At 42.4% G+C, this 23,378-nt stretch overlaps 1 protein-coding gene across 1 annotated transcript; it reads right to left on the bottom strand.

Moving 5' to 3' along the window:
• Window positions 1–7,005: 7,005 nt before the first annotated feature.
• smarca4a (SWI/SNF related BAF chromatin remodeling complex subunit ATPase 4a) lies at window positions 7,006–22,318 on the bottom strand. Its single transcript, XM_085403199.1, has 34 exons — window positions 22,159–22,318; window positions 20,285–20,547; window positions 19,900–20,032; window positions 18,847–19,296; window positions 16,470–16,568; window positions 16,123–16,378; window positions 15,562–15,688; window positions 15,252–15,425; window positions 14,951–15,124; window positions 14,640–14,813; window positions 14,504–14,554; window positions 14,265–14,395; window positions 14,058–14,121; window positions 13,868–13,980; window positions 13,616–13,763; window positions 13,320–13,483; window positions 13,141–13,207; window positions 12,909–13,019; window positions 12,568–12,810; window positions 12,375–12,488; window positions 12,154–12,261; window positions 11,977–12,063; window positions 11,795–11,841; window positions 11,545–11,711; window positions 11,300–11,463; window positions 10,966–11,193; window positions 10,276–10,353; window positions 9,963–10,181; window positions 9,333–9,595; window positions 9,129–9,234; window positions 8,900–9,001; window positions 8,635–8,767; window positions 8,400–8,539; window positions 7,006–7,696 (listed from the first exon to the last, which is right to left on the bottom strand). Exons 2-34 carry the CDS (start codon window positions 20,504–20,506, stop codon window positions 7,664–7,666), a joined length of 4,890 nt encoding a protein of 1,629 aa, XP_085259325.1. The 5' UTR covers window positions 20,507–20,547; window positions 22,159–22,318; the 3' UTR covers window positions 7,006–7,663.
• Between the last annotated feature and the right edge of the window lie 1,060 nt (window positions 22,319–23,378).

Genomic DNA, 23,378 nt, shown 5'->3' with positions numbered 1-23,378 from the left:
AGCTGTCTGGTTTAATGCCAGGACAGGATGGATAATTATGTGTGTGACTGTCTGAAAGTTGGATTCACATTTAATTCCAGCTGTCAAATCCTGAAAATCAAAATCAATCCTTATCTTTTCTTAAAATATTCAGCTTATTTCTAAAATATTTTCCTCAAAGTTGATTCCCCCCCCCCCTCACAAATAATTTTTCATTATAAAAATGTAAATCTGACAACCAAAATTTAAAATTTCAGCTACACAAAATATCAGATGTTTCTATAATAGTGGTAATAATGGGTGTCAATAAATCTAATGGGGGAAAAAAAAGTATTTTCATCATTTTAACATTTATATTGTCTAATAAATCTGTACAAAAAAAAAAAAAGAAAAGTCAGAGAGACACACAAAGAACACCAGCATGTGTAGTCACAGCTAAAAGATCCACAAGAGGAATTCTGAAAACGAAAAACTAGACAGTCTGCGTCACAGTCACTACATGTGGAAGTGTACAATCAAGTTTGTTGGTGGACATGTAATATAGAGTATGTGTAGCATGAACAGTGTCCATTTAAAGCCTGGGGGAAACCGTGTGCGACACTGTGGGAACAAACTGGTATTAATCTCAGTTTGTGAGTCACAAGAACAGGATCTTTCAGGACCTCTCACACACACACGCTAATGGTGGAAAATGGAAAATTATGACAATAACATAAAACCACGTAGTGTCGTAGTTTATTAAGCACAAGCGTCCTGTACTAAACATTTTCTGCCCAGTCCTTCAGACTGAGCCTGCACACCTTTAACCCTGCATTTAATTGCATTGTTTTCAGACCTTTGTTAACTTCCTTGGATGAGCGGCTACAAACAGCAGTTACCCCCATCCTCTGCTTGTGTCACACCCTATCGCTGAAACTATGTCAGTAAGTTATGCTAACTGGCATTTTTTTCTTTCTCTTTTTTTACTAGCAAAAACACACATGGCCTTTCGCCAGCACAGATTTGCCTTCTTTTTCTTTCGTTATGCATAATCCCAACCTCCCGACCTTCTGTCAACAATTTCTGGTTCTTCTTGTCTCCACAACCCTTTTCTCAATCGTCGTTTCTCCCTAAAAACTAACCAAATTTTCATCTCCAACCCCCCTTTTTTACTTTTACTTTCCTTAAATCTGGTTCTTCCAGATGAAGCAAGTTTTCGGCTTCACCTTTGCTCTGACACCACAGTGGGACAATAGAGAAGTCACAGCTTTTAGCTGTATTAACTATTTCAGAAACAGTTTTGTGTGTTCAGCTACACCAGTGGAACTGCTGCCAGAGCGAGGACACATTACTGGAATTTTTTTAAAATGTTGTTATGGCTGGGTGTGGCTCCATGGATCAGTAGTGCACAATAACTACTTTCTTGGCAGAAGATACATTTCTCCTGAAAATAAGATAAGTAACTACAAGCTAAAATATCCTGTAGTACAGGAAGTACAGGAAGTGAGTGATACAAATACATCTCAACAGACAATATTTACAGGGGAACTGCAAAAAGGAAATAGCAACCACAAAAGAGAGTACATAAGTGTGTGAAACCTTCAGTCTTGCTAGCGGCCAGCCGGGAGCAACTTTTTTACACCTGACCAGCTGCTCTTAATGCAAATATCGAATTAGCCAATCACAAGGCAGCAGCTCAATGCATTTAGGCATGCAGACATGGTCAAGATGTTTTGCATCAAACTGAGGATCAGAAAGGGAAAGACAGGGGATTTAGGTGGATTTGAATGTGACACAGTTGTTGGTGCCAGATGGGCTGGTATGAATATTTCAGAAACTACTGAGATGACCACATGACCATCTATGGGGTTTATAGAGGATGGTCTGAAAAAGACAAAACATTCAGCGAGCAGCAGCTCGCTGGGAGAGAAAGCCAAAAGTCAGAGGAAAATATCCAGACGGGTAAAAGTAATTACAGTCGTTACAAGCAAGATGTGCAGAAGAGCATCTTTGAATGAACAACATGCTGAACCATGAAGCAGATGGGCCACAGCAGCAGAAGACCACACCCGGTGCCACTCGTGTCAGCTAGGAGCACTCAAAGCTGAGTACAATTTATCTTATGAGTGGAAAGTCACCATCATGTCAACTGGCGGTTTTCTCAGTCAGATCAACTCCACTTGTGGCATTTCAGAAAACCAGCATGGAGGCAAACAGAATGCTGAACTTAAAGCTTCAAAACAGGACTGCACAAACCAAAGGGGGATATTACAAGGGCTACATCCTTCTGTCATTTGCAGTCTATGGCTGGGACATCGCCCCAACATGCTAACCAAATCAAAACATCGCAGCAAAAGCACAAATGCCCCTGGGCGCAGTAAAAGGAAATAATATCATATGATTAGTAATGCTTAACTAACAGATGAATTAATAAATGAATGAATGTGGTCTGTGTCTGCTGCTCCCTACTTTTTTCACTTTTACTGATTTGTTTATTAGATTAAGAAATGTATACAATAATCCTCGTATGAATAACAGGTGTATTGGTGTATTTTTCACATAGTAAAACATACATGTGAACAAGGCTCGTTGCATAAATGTGCTCACATTTGTATACAGCAGTGAGTGAACAGCCCTGGACACAGGTGCACTGTAAATGTTTATTACTTTATTCATGCAAAATTATACAAAGCTGTATTAGTTATTGGAGGGATGAGGGTACAAATATCTCAAATACATTTCTCAAATATCTCATTTAAATTCTATATTTTGCAGATCCACGAGGAATAGGATTTGTCTGTTGGGGTGAGATCATATTCCTCATTTTTGAAGCCATGGTCTCCTTGCTCCTCTTCTCCCTGGTCTGACAGTAGACAGAGTCCTGTACAAGTGTACCACACATATTGTGTGTCTCTGAGCACATACTCTATGTGTTTTAATGTATTTCTGTGGTTGGGTTGTCTCCCTCTTGTGTCTGCACCTTCTCCTGAATCTCTCTTATCTGTAGTTTCCCTCAATCTCCTGTTTTTTCCATCACATAACAGACATGATGTGAGGAGAACACAGAGATTTAAGAGGTTACTGTGGTATTATTAAGTAAGTCAAATGATACATTTTTACTAGAACCATGTTTCCTGCCATTTCTTTCTTCCTGTGAGGAGCTGCTTCATGGCCTCTCCTTGGTGAGGTTGATCTGCCAGCACTCTTCTAAGAAAAGACTTTTCTGTGGGATCCTGGTAATAAACACATTGTATGTTGTTAGATCTGTTTTTTAGGTTCTGGTATTTTTTTGTAACTTTCTTTCTTGTTGATCTTTTTAGAATTAACGGTATTCCGATGGTCTTCCGATGGTCTTCCTTCTTTAGTTTACAGGTTGTTGGCACTAATACTTTGAGCCTGTCTTTAATTGAAGACTCACTCCTTCAAGAATGTCAGAGTCTGAACCCAGAGAGAAAAAGCTTCAACTGTTCACTGTGTCCTGGCGGAAATTTCTAAACTCCGAGATAAACTGTTCCTAACCTTGGCTCCAAGAGACACAGGTCTGTGAAAATGAGACGGTGGAGCACACGTTCACGTTGTCGTGCAAGGAGGCAAATTCAAAAGTATTCCTGCAACTCCTTAAAGCATCTTGAGGAGCAGAAGGAAGAACTGAAACTGAACTGGAAGCTGTGTCAGCCAATCAAAGCGGGAGCTTTTGCCTGACACCTGGCTGAGGGTCTCATGAAAGACGTTAAGGGTGCCTCTTGGCAGCTGGCAGCACCACAGCCACAAAAGGGAACCTCAAGTCTGCTGTGCGTTTTTTCAGATAACATCAAGCCTGTCTATATGGCATGCAGATTATACTCAATCCCCTTAAACAGAGAACAATGAAAGAGAGCTCACACAACTGGAGCTGCATCGGCAGGAAGACCGATTCTGTAATGTATTACAGAATCTTAAAAAACAAGAAGAAGACGTTGTTTTGTTCACTACATGCAATGTAGAGAAGATCAATCCTGCATGAACAGTGACACCACCACCCCAAGCATCAAGACCTCACCAACCAACCGATGAGCACTGAATGAAAACATCAGTGTTAAATTATTTTTTTAGAATTAAACAGCACTTGCTTACTTAATAGGGTACTTACTGCCATATTGTTTTAGTTGCTAACAAACATGTTATATACTGCAGATACTTCCAGTAATGACTCAAAAATCCGATGCTGTAAAAGTTCAAAATGTCATGAAAGCTTATTCTGTTTCTGCAAGTCATGTTTCTAGTGACGCCTTGTTCTCTGGATGCAACTGAATGTCTTTGTTCAGGGGAAATTTTCTTTGTGTAAGAATTTCATTTTATACACAAAGAAAATAACACTGTTAAGCTTGATACTAATTGTAGACTTCGTATGGTGAGTATGTGTGGGGAGATTTCAAACTGTGCTCACAGAGACAGTCTCTATTAGGGTCCCTGAAATCTGTGCTACACCTCAGATTAATATTGTTTTGTAACAATGACAAAAAGACACAATAAACATTTAGATCTATCTATATGTTGCTAAAAGACGTCAGGCACATTTTTAATGCAACACTGGTAATCTCGAGCACTGACAGGAAGTAGAAAACTAATGGTTTTGTTTTTTTTGCCTACAGTAAATGATATAACACACTGGCAGCAGGGAGGGGAGCTGACACTGAATTAAACATTTTAATTTCTGAATATATTTTCAGAAGATTTTACAATAACTTCAAATATAAATTCCACACACAAACTGCATTTACTGGATTTAATAAGCAACTTCTGATTCTGTTTGTGCTTTGCTGACTTTGAAATATTGTATTTTATATGTAATCTATCAATTTTCTTACTTGCTTGTCCAGTTTAGGGCAGTTGGCAGCTTGGGCCTGTCCCAGCTATGAGAAAGCAAAAGGCAGAGACATACACTGAACAAAAATATAAACGCAACACTTTTGTTTTTGCTCCCATTCCCCATGGGATGGACGTAGAGACCTAAAATTCATTCCAGATACACAATATAACCATCCCTCCCAAACAGTGGTCACAAATCAGTCCAAATGTGTGGTAGTGGGCACATCTGCCATATTGAGATAATCCATCCCACCTCACAGGTGTGCCACATCAGGATGCTGATCTGACATCATGAGTAGTGCACAGGTGTACCTCAGACTGCCCACAACAAAAGGCCACCCTGGAATGTGCAGTTTTGTCTCACAGCAAAATGCCACAGATGCCACAAGCAATGAGGGAGCGTGCAATTGGCATGCTGACAGCAGGAATGTCAACCAGATCTGTCGCCCGTGCATTGAATGTTCATTTCTCAACCATAAGCCGTCTCCACAGGCGTTTCAGAGAATATGGCAGCACATCCAACCGGCCTCACAACCGCAGACCTCGTGTAACCACACCATCCCAGGACCTCCACATCCAGCAGGTTCACCTCCAAGATCGTCTGAGACCAGCCACCCAGACAGCTGCTGGAACAATTGGTTTGCACAACCAAACAATTTCTGCACAAACTGTCAGAAACCATCTCAGGGACGCTCAACTGCATGCCCGTCGTCCTCATCGGGGTCTTGACCTGACTCCAGCTCGTCGCCGTAACAGACTTGTGTGGGCAAATGCTCACATTCGATGGCGTCTGGCACGTTGGAGAGGTGTGCGCTTCACAGATGAATCATGGTTCACATTGTTCAGGGCAGATGGCAGCTGAGAATGTCCCAGTTCTTGCATGGCCAGCATACTCACCGGACATGTCACCCATTGAGCATGTTCGGGATGTGCTTGACCGGCGTATACGACAGCGTGTACCAGTTCCCACGAATATCCAACAACCTCGCACAGCCATTGAAGTGGAGTGGACCAACATTCCACAGGCCACAATTGACAATCTGATAGACTCCATGCGACGATGTGTTGCACTGCATGAGGCAAATGGTGGTCACACCAGATACTGACCGGTTCTGGGTCCCCAGACCCCCAATAGCGCAAAAAACTGCACATTCCAGGGTGGCCTTTTGTTGTGGGCAGTCTGAGGTACACCTGTGCACTACTCATGATGTCAGATCAGCATCCTGATGTGGCACACCTGTGAGGTGGGATGGATTATCTCAATATGGCAGATGTGCCCACTACCACACATTTGGACTGATTTGTGACCACTGTTTGGGAGGGATGGTTATATTGTGTATCTGGAATGAATTTTAGGTCTCTACGTCCATCCCATGGGGAATGGGAGCAGTAACAAAGGTGTTGCGTTTATATTTTTGTTGAGTGTACATAGAAAGATTCACACCTATGGCTGATTTAGAGTTTGGACAGTGAGATGAAACCACAGTACCAGGCACAAAGAGAACATGCAAAGTCCACACAGAAAAGCCCCCTAGTGGAATCTGAACCAGGAAACCTTTTACTGTGAAGTGACAGAGTGCACGACTTAATACTATTCCACTATTCCTATCCATCCACCCCTTGCTTTAACATCATAATTTAATATTTCTATCTGAATTTCTATAACACCGCCCAAAAGTCTTGAGTCTCCTGTCACTTTCAAATATTTTGCTTCCAAGGAGCCAAATCTGTTGAGAAAAGTTCTCCAGCTTTCTGAAGCTCTTTCAAAGTTCTTTGGACATTGGCTGCTTTTTCACTCGTTTTCAGTCCCGTCCTCGTACCCGATCATTTCAAAGGAACACCTTTGTTGTTTAAACCACTTCAAGCATTAAATATGAACTCAAAAAAAACAAAAAACAAACACATTTTAAATGGTATGTCTGGGCACTTTGTTGATAGCAACCTGTTTGTACCAATAGGATGATACCAAAAATCTATTACTGAATAGATTATAAATAGACGCATAGTGAAGCTATTGATGAAAAAATATCTACAACACATGAACTGTATCTGAAAGTCATGCTTTTAAGAAATGGGAACTAATAAATGTGTTTGATTTTGTGGTTAACCGTCCCAGTGTATAAATACACTCAGACAGCCAGGCTTGATAACACTTGGTTGTAGGCTAAGCGTGTATTTGAAACAGTCGACAACAATGAATAATTATGAGATGCCTTTATTGTACTTTTTTTGGAATCCAGTGCCACAGACACGAGAAAAATGGTCCAATCCCTCCCTCCCCCAATACAAACAGCCTGACAGGAAGGGTCTGCAGGGCGGGGGGGGTGTACCGTGATCCCGCTTGTAGTCTTAAATTAAACACAGATAATAATGAAGACACATCCAGGTGCATTTCAACAGACACGCACGACATGCATTCAAAAAGGGCTTTTAAAGAACGCAGCGAGTCCTGGTTCACACGTACGCTCTTGTCCCAAAAAGTAAAAGACGACAAAATTAATACCACTTAAAAAACAGTTTGCTGTCTTTATGGCCGTCAGTCTATAATAATTCAGGCTCTGTCATTTTTCCCACTTACAGAAAAGAGAAAAACAAGGGCAAAGAGACACACTACTATTCATAATGGGAAAATGGTTTAAATATGGAAGTGGAGGGTTCATAGCTTTCATATTTTAGTTTTTTTTATTATGTTTTTTAATTAATGGTATGCTTTAATGAGAATACAGTTGTCTCACTAAAAATCAGCTCATCTAGGTAAAACTAGGCCTGTCCACTCAATCTGCAGTATCTAAGTAAAATATATAAAGTCCAGTCAAGGGCTCAGTGGGTCGTTGGTCCAATCAGGAGGCGGATCACTTCAGTCTTCCTCGCTGCCACTGGCTGAACGCTCCTGAAGGAAACGGAAACAAAGATTTACTTTCACTATTCAACAAGACCTTGAGACTACACAAGCACAGAGTGCCCATCAAAAGTACCGCAAACACCACAAAACACGAGTGGCGTGGAAATGATCCCAGCTCAGACCTAGAATAGAATGACTGGGTTGTTGTGAACTGTCTGAAGGGAATCTCCATTACCAGCACACCAGACTAAAGATGTGGCAATCATCATGATGATCAATGTATTTGATTTTGGTATTTTAAGTTTGTAAAATGAACAAGAAAACATTATTTACCATCACAAAATGTATGATTATGAGAAGTTGTTAGAGAATAGCTGCTCAATAGTATCAAGAATTTGAATCATGGTCAGTTTGGCTGCGTTTTATAATCCAGATTATATCTTTAAAAACAAATCTTGTGTAACTGAAATTCAAATGTAAAATATATTCATTAAAACAAAGCCCCTGTGTCAAATACTTGTGTGTCACAAAAGGATTTGTTTTAATGATTTAAAACAGGAAAACATCTGAGAGAGTGAATGCAGAACCGTTCTTCTGCTCATTCTTTCCAACAGGTTCTAAAAGGGAACTCAAAGCTCTGTCGTTGTGACGGGAAAATCTGTCATTTAAATACATTAACATGAATGCAGAAGATTCAAGCTTTGGTGTGTGTGTGTGTGTGTGTGTGTTCGTTCTCCTGTTCTGCTCTCACCTCTTCCTGTTCCTCCTCGCTGTCGTCGTCGCTTACCACGGGTTTAGCCCGGGCTCCGCGGCCCCGCCGCCGTTGTCCTTTCCCTCCTCTCTCCCCCTTCTCTTTCCGGCCCAGTTTAATCTTGACCTTCACTGAACGACCTGATGAGGGATCAAAGATTGCAAACAAAATAATGCTGAGTGAGCCTCACCGCCCGCTGATGCTATAAAAGCTACCGTGCCCCTCCGATACTCACATTCAGACTCCGAGCCTTCATCCACCTCCTCCTCTTCCTCCTCGCTTTCTTCTCCCTCGCTTTCATCCTCCTTCTCGATCTTCTGTCTCACGCTGGTGAAGACGGACTGGAGCACAATGGAGTCCTCGTAGATCTAAAAAAAACAAATAAATAAATAAATGGTTAAAGAGAGAAACAAAGTTAGCTTCCAAAATAGGAAAACTTGTAAGTTAAATGAGTTGAATATATCAAACACTGGTGAGCGTGTGCTGCTAGCATCACTCACCAAAGAGCCCTCCAGGTTGAAAGTCTGGGCGTTCTGACACAGCAGCATCACATCCTTCTCCAGGTCGTTCAGGCTGCGGTATTTGTGGCTGCGGATCCGCTCCTGATGCACGGAGAGAGAAACAACAGGCAGCAGTCAGATATGCAGGATTTAATAAGTTGGAATCTAAAAAAGAAATACATATATATATTTAAAAAAAACCATTGATGAGGTAATTTTTGATCCTCACCTTGATCTTTCTGAAGTCCACTGGTTTGCGGATGAGCTCATAATACTCGGGAAGCTCTTTGCGAGATGGGAGCTGGATGAAGACTTCGCTCAGTTGTCGGCCATTTCTGCAAAGACGAGGAGACAAGTTAGTTAAAAACGCAATCAAACTAAATTTTCACCCCTTCTGCTAATCCTGCGCTCTTCAGAAGAGCGGTCTCCTCACCCGTCCTTGTATTTGATGACAGCATCAACAATCTTCCTCATTTTCTTAGTGAGAGATGGAGGGTTAGGAGAGAGCTTCTCAGCAGGTGGGCGACCCCGTTTCTTTGCTTTCTTTCCATCGTCGTCCTTGTCCCGCCCGCGGCCGCTGCTGGAGCTGGGTGTGGCCGGGCCACCGTCGTGATCACGGTCTCTCTTGCGCTTTCTGGTCGTCTTCTTGTGACGCACTTCCTCTTCAATGTCCTCTAGATTGCCTTCTTCTATGGCCTGTTCAAAGAGGAATACAGTTGAAACCTCATTTAATAGAAACACGTGAGTTGTAGGTCCACGAGTTGTAAGAGCGACTCTTTTACGAAAGCCAGAACTGGCATTTTTAAAACCCGGCAACGAGAGAAATGGCTACACAAAAACCAACAATAAGCCATAGACTGTAGCCTCAATGTGCTCTATTGATGTGTACTGTTTGTGTCGCATACAAATGACATCACAGACTTTCAGAGGCATTGCTATAGCAACCCTACGCACATTAGGTGGAACTCTACTGTAATGAAAAATGACCGAAACCGAGTAGAGGCTGAACTAGTGAAAAAGACCTAATATCGATTCAGCTGTCAGTATTTGGGACTCATCCCACCTTGAGCCACTGCTTCTCTGTGAGCGAGTCGCTGTAGTCCACCTCCTTGCGCTGGCGCGACCCTCTGCCAAACATCTTCTCCTCCTCCTCCTCGCAGGTTAGCCTCTCAACCTCAGCGTCGTCTTTCAAAATCCAGCCGGGCAGGTCGTCCTCCTCCATCAGACGGGGTTTCCTCTTAGGGTTACGGGCCTCCTCGCGGCGTCTGTCTAGATCCATACGCTGAAATGAAAAACAAAACAAAAAAACAGTGCGATTAGAGTCAGATTCAAAAAATGTTAAAGTGTCTAATAACTGACATGAAACCAAGACGAACCATGAACTGTTCAAACTCCTCTTCGCTCCTCGCGATCATCTGATTGACGGTCTCATCATCAGGCACTTCGTCTTCCTCCTGCAGATAAATGAGACGGGCTGAATGAGCGATGGCTGACTGCAGATTTGTGGCACCTCAGACCCAAGTCTCTGAACTAATGACTCTCAAGCACAAATGGAAAGCCAAGCAGCAATATGAATTACTAGCAATTCATTGAACATTACTATGCTTTACGTAGACACTCTAAATATCACTTGCAGTTACAGGATGCACTAGATGACTAACGCTGTGCAAATGAAACTGATACTAAAAGTAAAGGTAAACAAATCCTTAACTTTGCACGAAAGAGTTTAAAGCCATAAAGAGGGGAAAAGGAAAGAAAATATAAAACGGGAAAAGCTTTTATGTTAGAGTGAAGGATAAAGTATCATATTAACCATCAAAGGTTTGTGCAGAAGCAGAAATACATAGGGGAGAAAGGGAGAAGTCTGGATTGATGAAAGCTCACAAATCCTGAGAAAAGAGGGGAAAATAAGGAAAAGAGACAGAAAGAGGAGAAGGGGGGGAAAGGGAGAGAATGAAGAGGTGGGGCAGCGCACAGGCGGACGTGGGCGGGTGGGCGATGTGGGAACAGGTTTAGATCACACCCACCCACGCCCCCCTAGTGCGGCAGCCTCCTCGAGCCCCGACCTCGTCCTGCTCCTCGTGCTCCAGAATAGCCTGTAAGAAGGCCCGACGTTCATAGCCTGAAGACTTCTGGTCGAACATGCCGGCCTGGATGACCTTCTGGTCCACGTTCAGCTTGTACTTGGCTGCTGCCAGGATCTTTTCCTCCACGCTGTTGACGGTGCAGAGGCGCAGCACGCGCACCTCGTTTTGCTGACCGATACGGTGCGCTCTATCCTGGGCCTGCAAGTCCTGTAGGGAGCGCGCACAGACAGTTTAGGTGGAATCGCTGTGCAGAAAGCAAACATGTTCACAACAAACAGGCCATTTCCTGAACTTCTTTGTGCACATAAAGTACCTGATGCGGGTTCCAGTCACTGTCAAAAATGATGACAGTATCAGCAGATTGCAGGTTCAGGCCCAGACCTCCAGCCCTGGTGCTGAGCAAGAACACAAAGTACTCAGAGGCGGGGTCGTTGAACGTCTTCAGCAGCATGCCACGATCCTCTGCTTTGGTGGTACCTAAGAAAACATCACGCTTTGTTAGTGACTCCCAGTAGTTCAATATGACTCTCTTATAGTTAACAGCCAAAAGGTTCTCACCATCCAGACGCAGGTACTTGAAATTGCGGTACGCAAAATAGTCCTCCATGATGGTCATGAGTGAGGTCATTTGACAGAAGAGCAGCACTTTGTGGTTGGTGGCCCTCAGCTTGGGCAGGATACGATCCAGCAGCTCAAACTTTCCAGAGGCGCGATACAGGTCAGGGCTGGACAGGCAAAAGAAGAATATGAGTGACACTGACCGAGCACCTAACATTTATCCACAGACACAGTTTTTAGCTTTACGTACCCTGTGATGATTCCACCAGAATAACCGAGATGCTCCGAGAAGGACTCCTGTAAAAGCAAACAAGTAAAAATGATTAATATCATATGTTGTTTTTGTATTTCAGCTTTAAAACATCTGTTCTACTGTCTTTTAAAAAGATTTACTGGTATCATGATTTAAATGGTGGTGTTTGTGTCTGGTACCTCAATGTGCTGGAACATGAAGGGGTGATTGCATATCTTCCTCAGCTGCATGATAGTGTTCATCAGGGTCTTCGTGCCACCTTTACCCTGTAAAATGAGGAGGATACATTAGGCGTCTATTATTTCAAATTTTCTTTAAATGACCACAAAAGAACCGAGTTTGAGACATCAGCTCACCTTCTTGTCTTTTTCTGAACCGTCTGTGAGCAAGACTCCCTTGGCCTGCATGTGTCTGTACAGAACCCTCTGCAGAGCTGACATGTCGCACTTTATGACATACTCCACCTGTAGAACAACAACAAGGGGAAATCTCAGCAGGGCAACTAAATTTTTTGACCTGTTCTGAGCAGAAATATTTCAGTGTTGAATATGTTTTGGCAGAAGCTGTGCACACTGACCTTCTCTGGCAGCTGCGCCTCGACTTCTTTCTTGAGTCGCCGCAGCAAGAAAGGTCGGAGCACCTTGTGTAAACGTCGAATGATCAGGATGGTCTCTTCTTCATTTAGGTCAACCTTGAAACATGAGAGAAGAACGCTGATAAGAAAGTCTCCACAACTATTTCCAACAATCCCGACCAGACTGTAAACGCACCTTCTCTCCAGTCATGGCGAACGGGGCGTTGAACCACTGTTCGAAGGTGCTGCAGCTCTTGAAGATCGTGGGCAAGAGGAAATTGAGCAGGGCCCAGAGCTCGGGGAGCTTGTTCTGCAGCGGAGTTCCTGTGAGCAGCAAACGTCGTGGCGCCAAGTAGTGTGTGTTCAAGACTTGGGTCAGCTTACAGTGATGGTTCTTCATACGATGGCCTTCATCCACAATCATGTACTTCCAGCGGATCTTTGTGAAGAAGATATGGCATTTATTCAGCGTGCTTTTGACTACCATTTAAAAGGCAAGCTTTAGATCTGGAAGAAGACGTGACAGGACTGTCTTACCTTTGCTAACACCTGCTTATCCTTAATAATGTACTCATATGTGGTCAGCAGCACGTTGAACTTTCCGCTACGTAAAATTGGAACGAATGAACGTCGAGCAGCTGGAGACCCCTGAAAGATAAACAGATATTAAGTAAACCGAATAACTGAATTAAAAATGGTCTTTGGTATAAAGTGTTTTCGTCATGTTGCGAGCAAAGCGTGACTGAAGTACTAATGCAACATCACTGACCTTGTAGGAAACCTTCACAACAGACGGTGCCCACTTATCAAACTCATACACCCAGTTTGATAAAGTTCTGTAAACAAAAGAACAGCTCTGATTGAGGAAAAGCAGCCTTTTCTACGTGCATTTGTCATTTTTAAGCCGATGCTTTCAACAGGGAACCGAGGAGACACGTTCACACTTACGAGAGAGGTACGATGATGAGGAAGGGCCCATTGATGCGCTTGTACTCCATGAGGTAAGTGATGAGGGCGATAGTCTGGATCGTTTTGCCTAGACCCATCTCATCAGCCAGGATGCCATTCAAGTTGTTGTTGTAAAGTGACACCAGCCACTCCAGACCTTTGATCTGAACAGTAAATGGTTCAAATAAGATTCAGTTTACTCAGATTATCCAACATTTATTTATATAATCCACCATTAAAATCTAATCCAACAATGCTAATGTTATGCTGCTCTTTTCTGTGTCCTGATGGGCTACCTGGTATTGCTTGAGCTGCCCATTGACCAGCAGTGAGGACTGTTTATCCACTTTCTCAGTGACAGCGTGAGCCACTGCATAGTAGGACTGCAGGCCGCGGTTGAAACTTGCACTGCCGTACTCGTCGTCTACATCCTGCTTGGCGTGTCTGATGGAAGCAGAAAAGACATGATTCATGTAAATTTCATAATATTATAATTACCCAACCAGTTATAAACAGAGGATAATTATAAAGTACAACAACTGTCTTACTCAATGATGTGCAGGACATCCACTTCTGATACATCTTCACTGTCGGGGTCGGGGATCTTCTTCTTCTCTTCTGTTGGAGCTGAAGACGTCTGAGGCTGGTCGTCCTCTTCCTCCTGACGATACAAAACAAAACGGGATGTCAGAAAGCTGCTCCACCACCACAAACACAATCTGAAGCTGCATTACATACCTCCTCCTCATCTTCCTCTTCTGAACCGCTGCCTTCACTGTCGGAGCGTGGCGCTACTTCGTATCTGAAAAGGAACATAAGGATAGAAAAAGAGATAAGCGAGTGCCTTGTTGTTTTGCTGGAGGATGAAACACGGCTTTTGCACAGATATTCCAGACACTGAATTTAAATCATTTCTACAGAAATCAAGACAGACTTGACGCTTACCCTGGGTTCATTTCAAGCCAGGCTTCCAGCTGCCCGGCCTTGGGTGCTTCCACACCCGTCAGGATCTTTCCACTGTCTACATGGATGACCTTGACTGGCAGGTCACTCATTTGACTAGTCTCATCTAAAGGCTGGGAGAGGAAAGGAGGGAAACCAAAACAACAAAAGATACACATTAAAAATGGGCGTGCTCTCTATGGTAGAGTTCCCTTAAAGTGATTTTACTGTTTGACACTCACCTCTCCGTCAGGTCCCAGAGCAGGAGCAGCTCCCTCTGGAGCCTCGGGCTTCTGAAAGCATCAAATAATTTTAGTTTTTTTTTTCTCTTTACGTGGATGAAATTTTACATCACTCTTCTATATTTAATTCATGTACCTTCTTTTTCTTCTTCTTCTTCTTTTTCTTCTCTTTGAGTGCTTGTGCAGCCTTGTGCGCGCGCACCAACTCAGTGAGGTTGGCCACGTACTCGTCTGTCTGCTGTAGCAGGTACGCCAGGCGCTTGTCTTTCTTCTGGTCGATAAGTTTACGATAACCTTCTTCATCTTCAGCCTGGGAGGAGATTCACACAGAGGTCAGATCAGTTTGTGACACAAATAAACTTCAAATATAATTCCTATCATTCATTTCAGAGACTGTGCTCCTTCTGGCAGATACAGACTCATTTTGACAGACTGAGAAAGTCTCACCATCAGCCTTCGCATCCTCTCTTTTTCAATGCGTTCATTCTCTTTCTTCTGCTCGCGCTCAGTGTTGGCATGATAGGTGGCGACAGCTTTGGTGGCCTTCTGGATCTTTGCTGTGATGGAGCGGTGATACTCCTTAAAGTCCTTGGCATGCTGCAGGATGCTGTTGAGGTATTCCTTTGAAAAACAAATGATTAAATTAGACTCTTTACATTAACTACACCTCATCATATTTGTTTTAACAAATATCACAATATAAAACATCCAATTAGACGCCTTAAGATCTTTTAGAAATCGTCTGTACCTGGTGTTTCTGGCGCCGTTTGCGCTCTTGTTCAATCTTCTGCTGTTTCTCCAGCTTCTCAGTGATACGAGCCTCACGTAGAGACTGCCGTTTGCTGCGTTTATAGGCCTTAGCATTAAGGGCAGTTTCCAAAGCAGTGTCACGACGCATGCAAACAACAACCTCCTGGCGCAACTACAAGCACAGAAAAGGAAGACAATATAAGTTTTTCACTGGGAAAAGTAAAGAAGAGAAAGCTGATTAAATATGCAGAGTTCAGTTGTCTGGATTATAAACACATTTGCAGGTAGCAGCAGATACGTTTATCTACCTGTCTCTGGAAGTTAAGCAGCCTAAGGGCCTTAAGCTCGATGGTGGCTTTGGTGCGTAGATCACCAGCTAGAGAGCCAGGCAGGTTCTCAAGCTCCTGTATACGGTGAGAAATACGAGCCTGAAGCCTGAAAATTTTAAAAATAGAAATATTACAAAGATTAAAGTTGAAACCATTATTTTTCTCCCTCCATACAAAAGTAGAAGAACCCTCAAAGTGATGGATGGCTGTGTGTCATCAGTTCAGGGATTTAATTTCCTATTCAAACTGGAAACATCTAGTTTCTCAGATTTTTTTAATCTTACTATAATGCCAATACTTTTATGCTGTCCACTACACCCCGAGCAGTACAGGACTTTTTAAGGCCGACGCCAATATTTAGTGATATTTCGATATCTAGGCCGATATTCTTTTTCCTTCACACTCACCAAACATAAATTGTCATATTAGAGGGAGCAAGAAATGGGCTCCTGACAATTTTCATCATTCGTGTTCAAGGACAAAATATTTGCTGTGTAGCTCAGTATTGTTTGCCATTCCACGTCGTTTCCCTTTCCTCACCTGTACTCTCTCTCCTGGAGGATCTCCACTGGATCAAGCCCACGAGGTTTTTGGATGGGGGTTATGCGATTCTGCTTCTGGTGTAGCATCATGGGAGGGGGCTGTGCAGGCTGTCCTGGCGACTGTGTCTGAGGGGGCATAACAGGGGAGGCTGCTGGAGGCACTGAGGGAGGAGCAGGAGAAGGTCGGCCTGTGGGCTGGGGTGGAATTAACTTCTGGGGAGGGTTGGAAGGGGCAGCAGCGTTCACCATTGGTCCTAAAAAAAGAGAAATTTAGGAAAGATTATTTTTAATTGTAGGTATGAACAAAATACACATGTGTGAAGTTGGTGCTTAACCTGGGTTTACCTTCAGGCCATGATTTGGGAGGTCCATTCGTAGGCTGGCCTTGCATACCTGGAGGAACTCCTGCAGGTCCAGGAGGAGCTATATTGGGACCTACCATACCTAAAACAAAAACAGAATAATATTAATCTGTTTTTTGACATAATTTGTAAATGCTGAACATTGTGCAATCTCTCCTGCCATTTAGATAGATGCATTATTATTATCATGGGATCAAGAGCAGGGTTATTATAGTTTTGTATTTTTTTTTTTTTATTAGTTATTATTAGGTTTGATTTTTACTTCGTTTCAACTTTGTTTTTAATCCAGTTTAGTTTCAGTTAGTTTCTAGAGCGAATTTGCTCATTTCAGTTTAGTTTTTATTGTTTGAAAATATTTAGTTTTTATTTACTTTCAGTGCTAATTTTAATGTTTGATAATTATTTATGGCATATGTCAGGAGCAAGATTTGGGAAAATTAGTACAGATAGTAAAATATAACCAGAGCTTTTTGAAAGCAGTTGATTCACAGTAGTGATGGGATTTCTGGCTCTTTTTAGAGAACCGGCTCTTTCGGCTCGGCTCACTAAAAAGAGCTGGCTCTTTCGGCTCCCAACCGGCTGTTCAGGTTGGTTTTTTTGCTTTAATTAATTAATTATCAACAACAATATAAAATTATGCACAAAAGGAATTAGTAATGTAAAAAAAACGTGGTTTTCTTTATGTATGTTTATATATAAATATTTATGGTGGCCCCTAGAGACGAAACATGTACAAACTCCAAAGCACAGTTCTAGCGTTAACTGAACTTCCAAAACAGAGCTACCTAGATCACTTAAATTACACTGCTTTTTACCAGTTTGAACCTGTGTCTCTTCCCCAGTTGAAGAAAATTGTCACTCAGATCAAACCAGCATCTTGCCCCACTAATGTGCTCTGGGAGACTATTGGTCCAAATGTCCAATCTATCATTAACAGCAGACTCACTTCTGGTGTTGTACCCACTTGTTTTAGACATCTGTGGTTCATCCATTGATTAAAAAAAGCAAACATGGATGCCTCTCTCTAACTTTAGACTGATTTCAAAATTGCCTTTTATGGCTAAACGTTTTAGCAAAAACTGTATTTTTACAGTTGCAGTTTTTCATAGACTCTCAGAGGATTCTGGAAACTTCCTGGTCTCATTTTAAAACTGTTCACAGCACCGAATCTGCACTTTGAAGATTTCTTAATGATCTTTTACTGCTGCTGCTTTTGATGCACTTAAAAACTAAGAATGATATGGTTATGTAATTTAAAAAAAACAAGCAAGAGAACACCATGTGGGAATCAAAGGTAGAGCTGTAGAGTGGTTCAGGTAGGTTCAGGCCCTTCATCTACCAAACACATAACCTTGGCCAGTCATTTTTTCTCTCTACCTTCTTCCCATGAGCCTGATTAAAAAAAAAAAAAAAACATGGCCTTGGCTACTGTTTTTATGCAGATGACACCCAATTTTACATGCCTATAAAAAGAAATGTCAGCTCTCCTAAACCACAACTGGAGAGTCTGAAAGATATCAAGGGATGGCTCAATGTTCAGTTTAGGATCCATTTAAAGATTTTATTCTATATTTTGACATACAATACTTGGCTTCTAACTCCATATATTCCCTCAAGTTTGCTAAGGTCCATGGACCAGTTTCCCCTGGCTGTCCCTAAAACCCGGCTGAAAACCAGGGGCGACCGAGCCTTTTACGCCCCAACTCCCGGCCCATGTTAGCATGGCTCCTTCATTACCTGTTTTTAAAACACATCTTACAACTAGGGCTGCCACGACTAGTCGACTAGTCACGATTACATCGACTATCAAAATCGTTGACGACTGATTTAATAGTCGACGCGTCATTTGAAGCTTTGTAAGATCACAAAAGACGCAGGAATAAGTAGTAGGATTTAAGAGTGTAATAACAGACTGAAACAGAAGATGGCAGCACTGCATGTACAAGGATGCCAGCTGCCGTTAAACCCCGAAGAAGAAGAAGTAGCTCTGTCCCAGAATTCATAGTGCAGCCCAGCTCAGTTTCCAAAAATAATCGGTGACTAGTCGACTATCAAAATAATCGTTTGTGGCAGCCCTACTTACAACTCATCTTTATTATTTGGCTCTTATCATAGAACGAGAGTGGCATGTTCTAACCTTCTATTTATTATTATTACTACTACTATTGTTGTTGCTGCTGATTTGTGTGTAATTTTTTGCTGCTTTGTCTTTAAAAAGTGCTTTATAAATAATTTGGATTGGATAGTTTAGTTTTAGTTAACTATAATAACCTTGATCATGATCAAAGGTTCAGATTTTCCTTTAACTTCCCTTAACTTGTGTACAATAAATTAACGTAAAAAAAACCCCTCTAACTCACCATGTTGTCTATTGTAATTTGCTGGAGCTGGTCCCGGCCCAGCACCCGGGCCACCTCCGGGCCCTGTAGAAGGTGGCATATTAGGCATTGGCTGTTGCTGCATCCCTGGCATGGGCCTCTTTCCCTGCACAGCCATCTGCAGGTGCTCTGGTAGAGGCTGACTGCGTGCCAGCATCTTGTAGGCCATAATCTGTGCCCTGAGTTGGTGTAGCTGGTTCTGGTTGAAGGGAGTGGGTCCACCTGCACCACCTGCTGCAACAGGGGGGCCCCCTGGCCCTTGGGGACCACCACGATTCGGTTGACCCATACCCTGATTTGAGTCTCCACTTCCCTCCATAGGGCCTGCTCCCGGGCCAGATGGGCCTCCAGGCATCATGGGACCAGAAGGAGGGCCGTTGGCTGGGACGGGACTAGGTGCGTGCTCCGAGCCTCCTAATGGAGAGGGGTAACCTGCAAACAGAACAGAGGCACAATGGGTATGGCAAAAAGTTATCTCTGAAGTGTTAAAGAAGGTTTTTGTAATTAAAAACAAACAAACAAACAAACAAACAAACAAGAAAAATATGTTGAATAAGGATAATAGATAGATAAACTCGAACACTGCTGTGGTGTCTTCTATATTCCTCCCTCTGAACAACCTCTGTTGCTTGCTGACTGGTTTTGTAGATGCAGCTGCTTTTGTTGTTGTCTGAAAGGGGAAGCCCCTAAACCCCGCCCCTCCTGTCACCCTGCCCAGCGCTGTCTGCTACTGCTGCTACATGAACAGCAACACAAGAGGAGAAACCGGCTGGATGGGTTTCCACACGCACATTGTATACCAGCACAACTGCATTACTGGTTTCTTTTGCAAAGAGCATTTCAGGGCCAGAACTAAGTTCCGTGAGTTCAAATTTTCTTCACTCAGTGTGCATTAACTCAAGTTAGAAGAGGACTGAAGATGCAGACTTTACCACAAACGTATCAACATGACACTATGGTGTTAGTTTAGGTTTCACCTTTCTCTAGTCCTGACACACATTACCATGAAGCACTTTTCTGTGTGACACAACATACCTTGGGAATGTTGATCCATCGGGCTCGGAGGGGGTCCCATCCCACTGTGTCCCCCTGGTCTCATGCCCATGCCCTTCATCTGGCCATAGCGAGGGTCATCGGGCACTCCCTTCTCATGCATGGCTTCCATTGGCTGCATAAATAAAACCGAATAATCATAAATGAAACAAACACTGAAGTTTGTGCAGTGTGACACTGAAACACACTGCACAAAACAATTAACAGGAAAGACACGTAAAGTATGTAAAGTACAGAAATGATTCCACAACCACTCACTTTATCTAATGATAAATATTACTGTGTTTAAGCTATTCAAAATAATCACATGCATGTTTTAACAACAAGAAGATTGCATTATTTGACAAAATGTCGTTTTTTGTTTTACTTTATGCATCTGGTGCATGTTGTCCTGAGGATATCCTGAGGGTCCCTGTGGAGGATGGGGGTGTCCAGATCCTGGAGGTCCTGGGCTAGGCCCCATCATGCTGTGGGCCGAGCCTGGTGAGGGACCTGGACTTGGCCCCATCATGCCTCCTGGAGATGGCCCTGGGCCTGGGGAGGGACCAGGGCGAGGTGTCCCTCCCATAGGGGGGTCAGGAGTGGACATCTCTAAGGGGGAACTGGGAATGTGTGGCTGCAGGAAGTACCCTTAAAAGAGACATTACAACAAGAATTAAGAAAACACATGTATGCATGTTACTCTAGTTACTTAAAAGGAAAGGTGTTTCAAATAAATTCTAGACACTAGTAAAAAATACAACAAACTTTCTGTGTTTAAAATTAAATGAAATAATAGAAAAATTTAAATGGAAATCTTTCAGTGCTTTTTTGAAAAAAAGAAAAAAGGAAGAAGATGAAGAAACTCTATAACATTTTTAAAAGTTAAAAATTTCCCCTGTTATGGCCTGAAATCAAATGTGAAAATGTTTTACAAATGCTTATTTCATCTGACCAATAATCCAAACTGAATATTTTAAACCAGCACTGGTGAGACAAGAATAAATGAGCACATTATTTCATTGTGCCTGCTGACTTAAATGAATAACTGGTTATCTGAATTGTTACATCTTTACATCTGATCACAGTCTCACATGTTTCACGTTGCTCTGTGTTAAGACAATAGTATATTTATAAAGCCGTTCAATATTGGATGCTTCATTGCAGATGTGAAATGATACCGTCACTGTTCCCCCCCCCCCAAATGTGCCACTTGGTGTAATACACAAGTCGTAGTGCTTAGTACCATTAAACATGAACTACAGACAGCTGACTGATGTTTTTATGCCGTTATAGCATTTAAATGTCCACTCCTGGATGTTCTGCTGAAGTGTACAGATGGGCAGCTGCTGACAGGAACTAGATAATTCATATACTTTTTGCTGAATATCTGATTTTTAAAGGTCAAGTGTGTCACACAAGGGATTTAACTTTGTCTGGATTTTTTTTTTTTTTTAAAGCACAATTAGTTAACTTGAACATCACTTCGTGGAAGAAAACTGTTACGAGACACCTCTAGAAGAGGCCCTATTATGACACAAATTAAACCCTTTGGTTAAAACAAAAAAACAAAAAACAGAGCCTCTCTTAAATCAACGGGAGAACAGCATAATAATAAAAACTTTGCCAAAGTCCAGTTGTCTAATGTTTACATTTATAAGCCAATAACAGTTAGGCTAGCTATTGTTGGCTAACGTTAGCCAGGCCTAGCAGAATTTAAAGTTTACGTTACATTATATATGTTAACTTTAACTCTCTCCAATTCGTAATGCAACACAATTGTAGTGGTATTCACCGGGTTGCTGGTTCCGTCTGAAAATAACACTAAAACAATAGTATTTCTACAAGGAACACAACCCGGATTTAAGACTTGTCGGCTGGCTCGTTAGCGAGCTAGTTCAGTTAGCCTAGCCGGCCATGCTCTCCGAGGCCAATTAGGGCAAAAAAGACGTGTTGTTTTGCGAGATAGTGGCCGAGATGCGGCGACATGTGAAAGGTTAGAGCATCCCTTCATCTACCAAGCTGATTGATCCAACGCGCCTCCCGTACCCCTGGCTCAGCGCTCTGCTCTTAGCACATTTCCAAAAACAATTTTCATTCATTACACACTGTCGCGCCACAGCAGCGGCAAGGTAATGTCGGTCTCCTTTTCTGTAACGAAGAGGGAAAAAAACCCCACGAAACCTCAACAATCCTCTAACAGCAGCGTGAAACGTACACAAAACTCCCTTACTGCCCAAAGAAAAATTAAAGCGAACTTACACAAGTGGTGGAAGTTGATGTTTGAAGTGTCGCCGGCTGCAAAGTCTCTTCGTTTTCCTCCTAACCAGAAACAAAGAGCGACCTACCCAGTTGGTTTTTTTCCTTCACCCCCCCCCCCTCTCAGCAGATTGTATCGCGGAGACCGGCCTGTGCGGCTCTACAGCGCCGCCTCTGCGCAGGCTCCTCGCTCACTTCCCGCATGCTCAGTGCAGCCTCTGAGATACAAGCAGGCACGAAAGCCCTAGAAGCCGGCATGGGGGATGGGTGAACGAGGCAAACACTGTATTATGGACGAGTATATTGAAATATGATTTAACCCAACACGTATCAACGTGAAAGTACGCAAATGCTCTTAGTACGCTTGAGAAACCACAATTAAATAAAATGTGGCACGAAAACGGTGTCGAGTGCACTTTTCTTTCATGTCATTATTGCTTTGTTTGTATTTAATAATAATATATATTTCTAACCTTTTGGCCAATGCTTGTTGTTGATCAGCATTTAAGACACATTATTAATGATTGGTTTGCCGTTTACGCTACGAAAGGAAATACTTAAAAAAGATACACGTAAAGACACACTGTAACCCTACTATAATATGAAACAAAGAAAACAAAGGCATGTGAACCTCTAAAATGCTGTAAAGACAATTGTATTGGGTCAAACTATATATTAAGATGAATAAAATAGTTGTACTCTAAATAATTTGAATATACCATACATTATTTAGATAAAGCACGATCATGCTCTTCTGCTTTATGTAGGGACCATCTACTTTTAATTTACCTTAATATTATTTGTTGTCATTATTCTAAATCATACTTATGAGCTTAAAAATATTTCAACTGCTCATCAATCTTTTTAGCATAATCAAGAAGAATATTTACTGTCACATGGTGGAACCTAGCTGACATGTGACTGAGGAACTTAAGGAACATGAGGTCATGACTGTGTCCTTAAGCTGGATTGGACACAATCCCATGCTAAGGTGCTCGGTATGGTAGTAAAAGGGAAACACCCAAAGTAAGAGTCAGGTTGGACTTCTGAGGGATGAGTCTCACTGGTTGGCCAAAAAGACTAGAGCTAACCACGTGGTAGGTTTTACAGGGATCTTGAGGTTACCGCTCTGTTTTAACTCCCCCACTTTGGTGTAGTTTCACTCTTTGCAGCTGTACAAACTATACCCAAATATAACTTGTCTTTTTGTCAAACATCCATGC

This window comes from Rhamphochromis longiceps, linkage group LG4 (genome assembly GCF_057381845.1).
Source record: "Rhamphochromis longiceps isolate RC_006_pf linkage group LG4, R_longiceps_female_GT1.1, whole genome shotgun sequence".
NCBI classification, from domain to species: Eukaryota; Metazoa; Chordata; class Actinopteri; order Cichliformes; family Cichlidae; genus Rhamphochromis; species Rhamphochromis longiceps.
Note: the sequence above shows the minus strand (reverse complement) of the source record. Positions and strands in the feature narration are given on the sequence as shown.

Bases quoted from the DNA above. Each gene is read 5' to 3' on its own strand.
- smarca4a (XM_085403199.1), bottom strand. From the start codon at position 20,506: ATGTCCACTCCTGACCCCCCTATGGGAGGGACACCTCGCCCTGGTCCC. The intron at 19,297-19,899 runs GTATGTTGTGTC...TTCTGTTTGCAG, and splicing joins GATGGATCAACATTCCCAAG to GTTACCCCTCTCCATTAGGA. The intron at 14,396-14,503 runs GTGAGTGTCAAA...TTCCTCTCCCAG, and splicing joins CTCTGGGACCTGACGGAGAG to CCTTTAGATGAGACTAGTCA.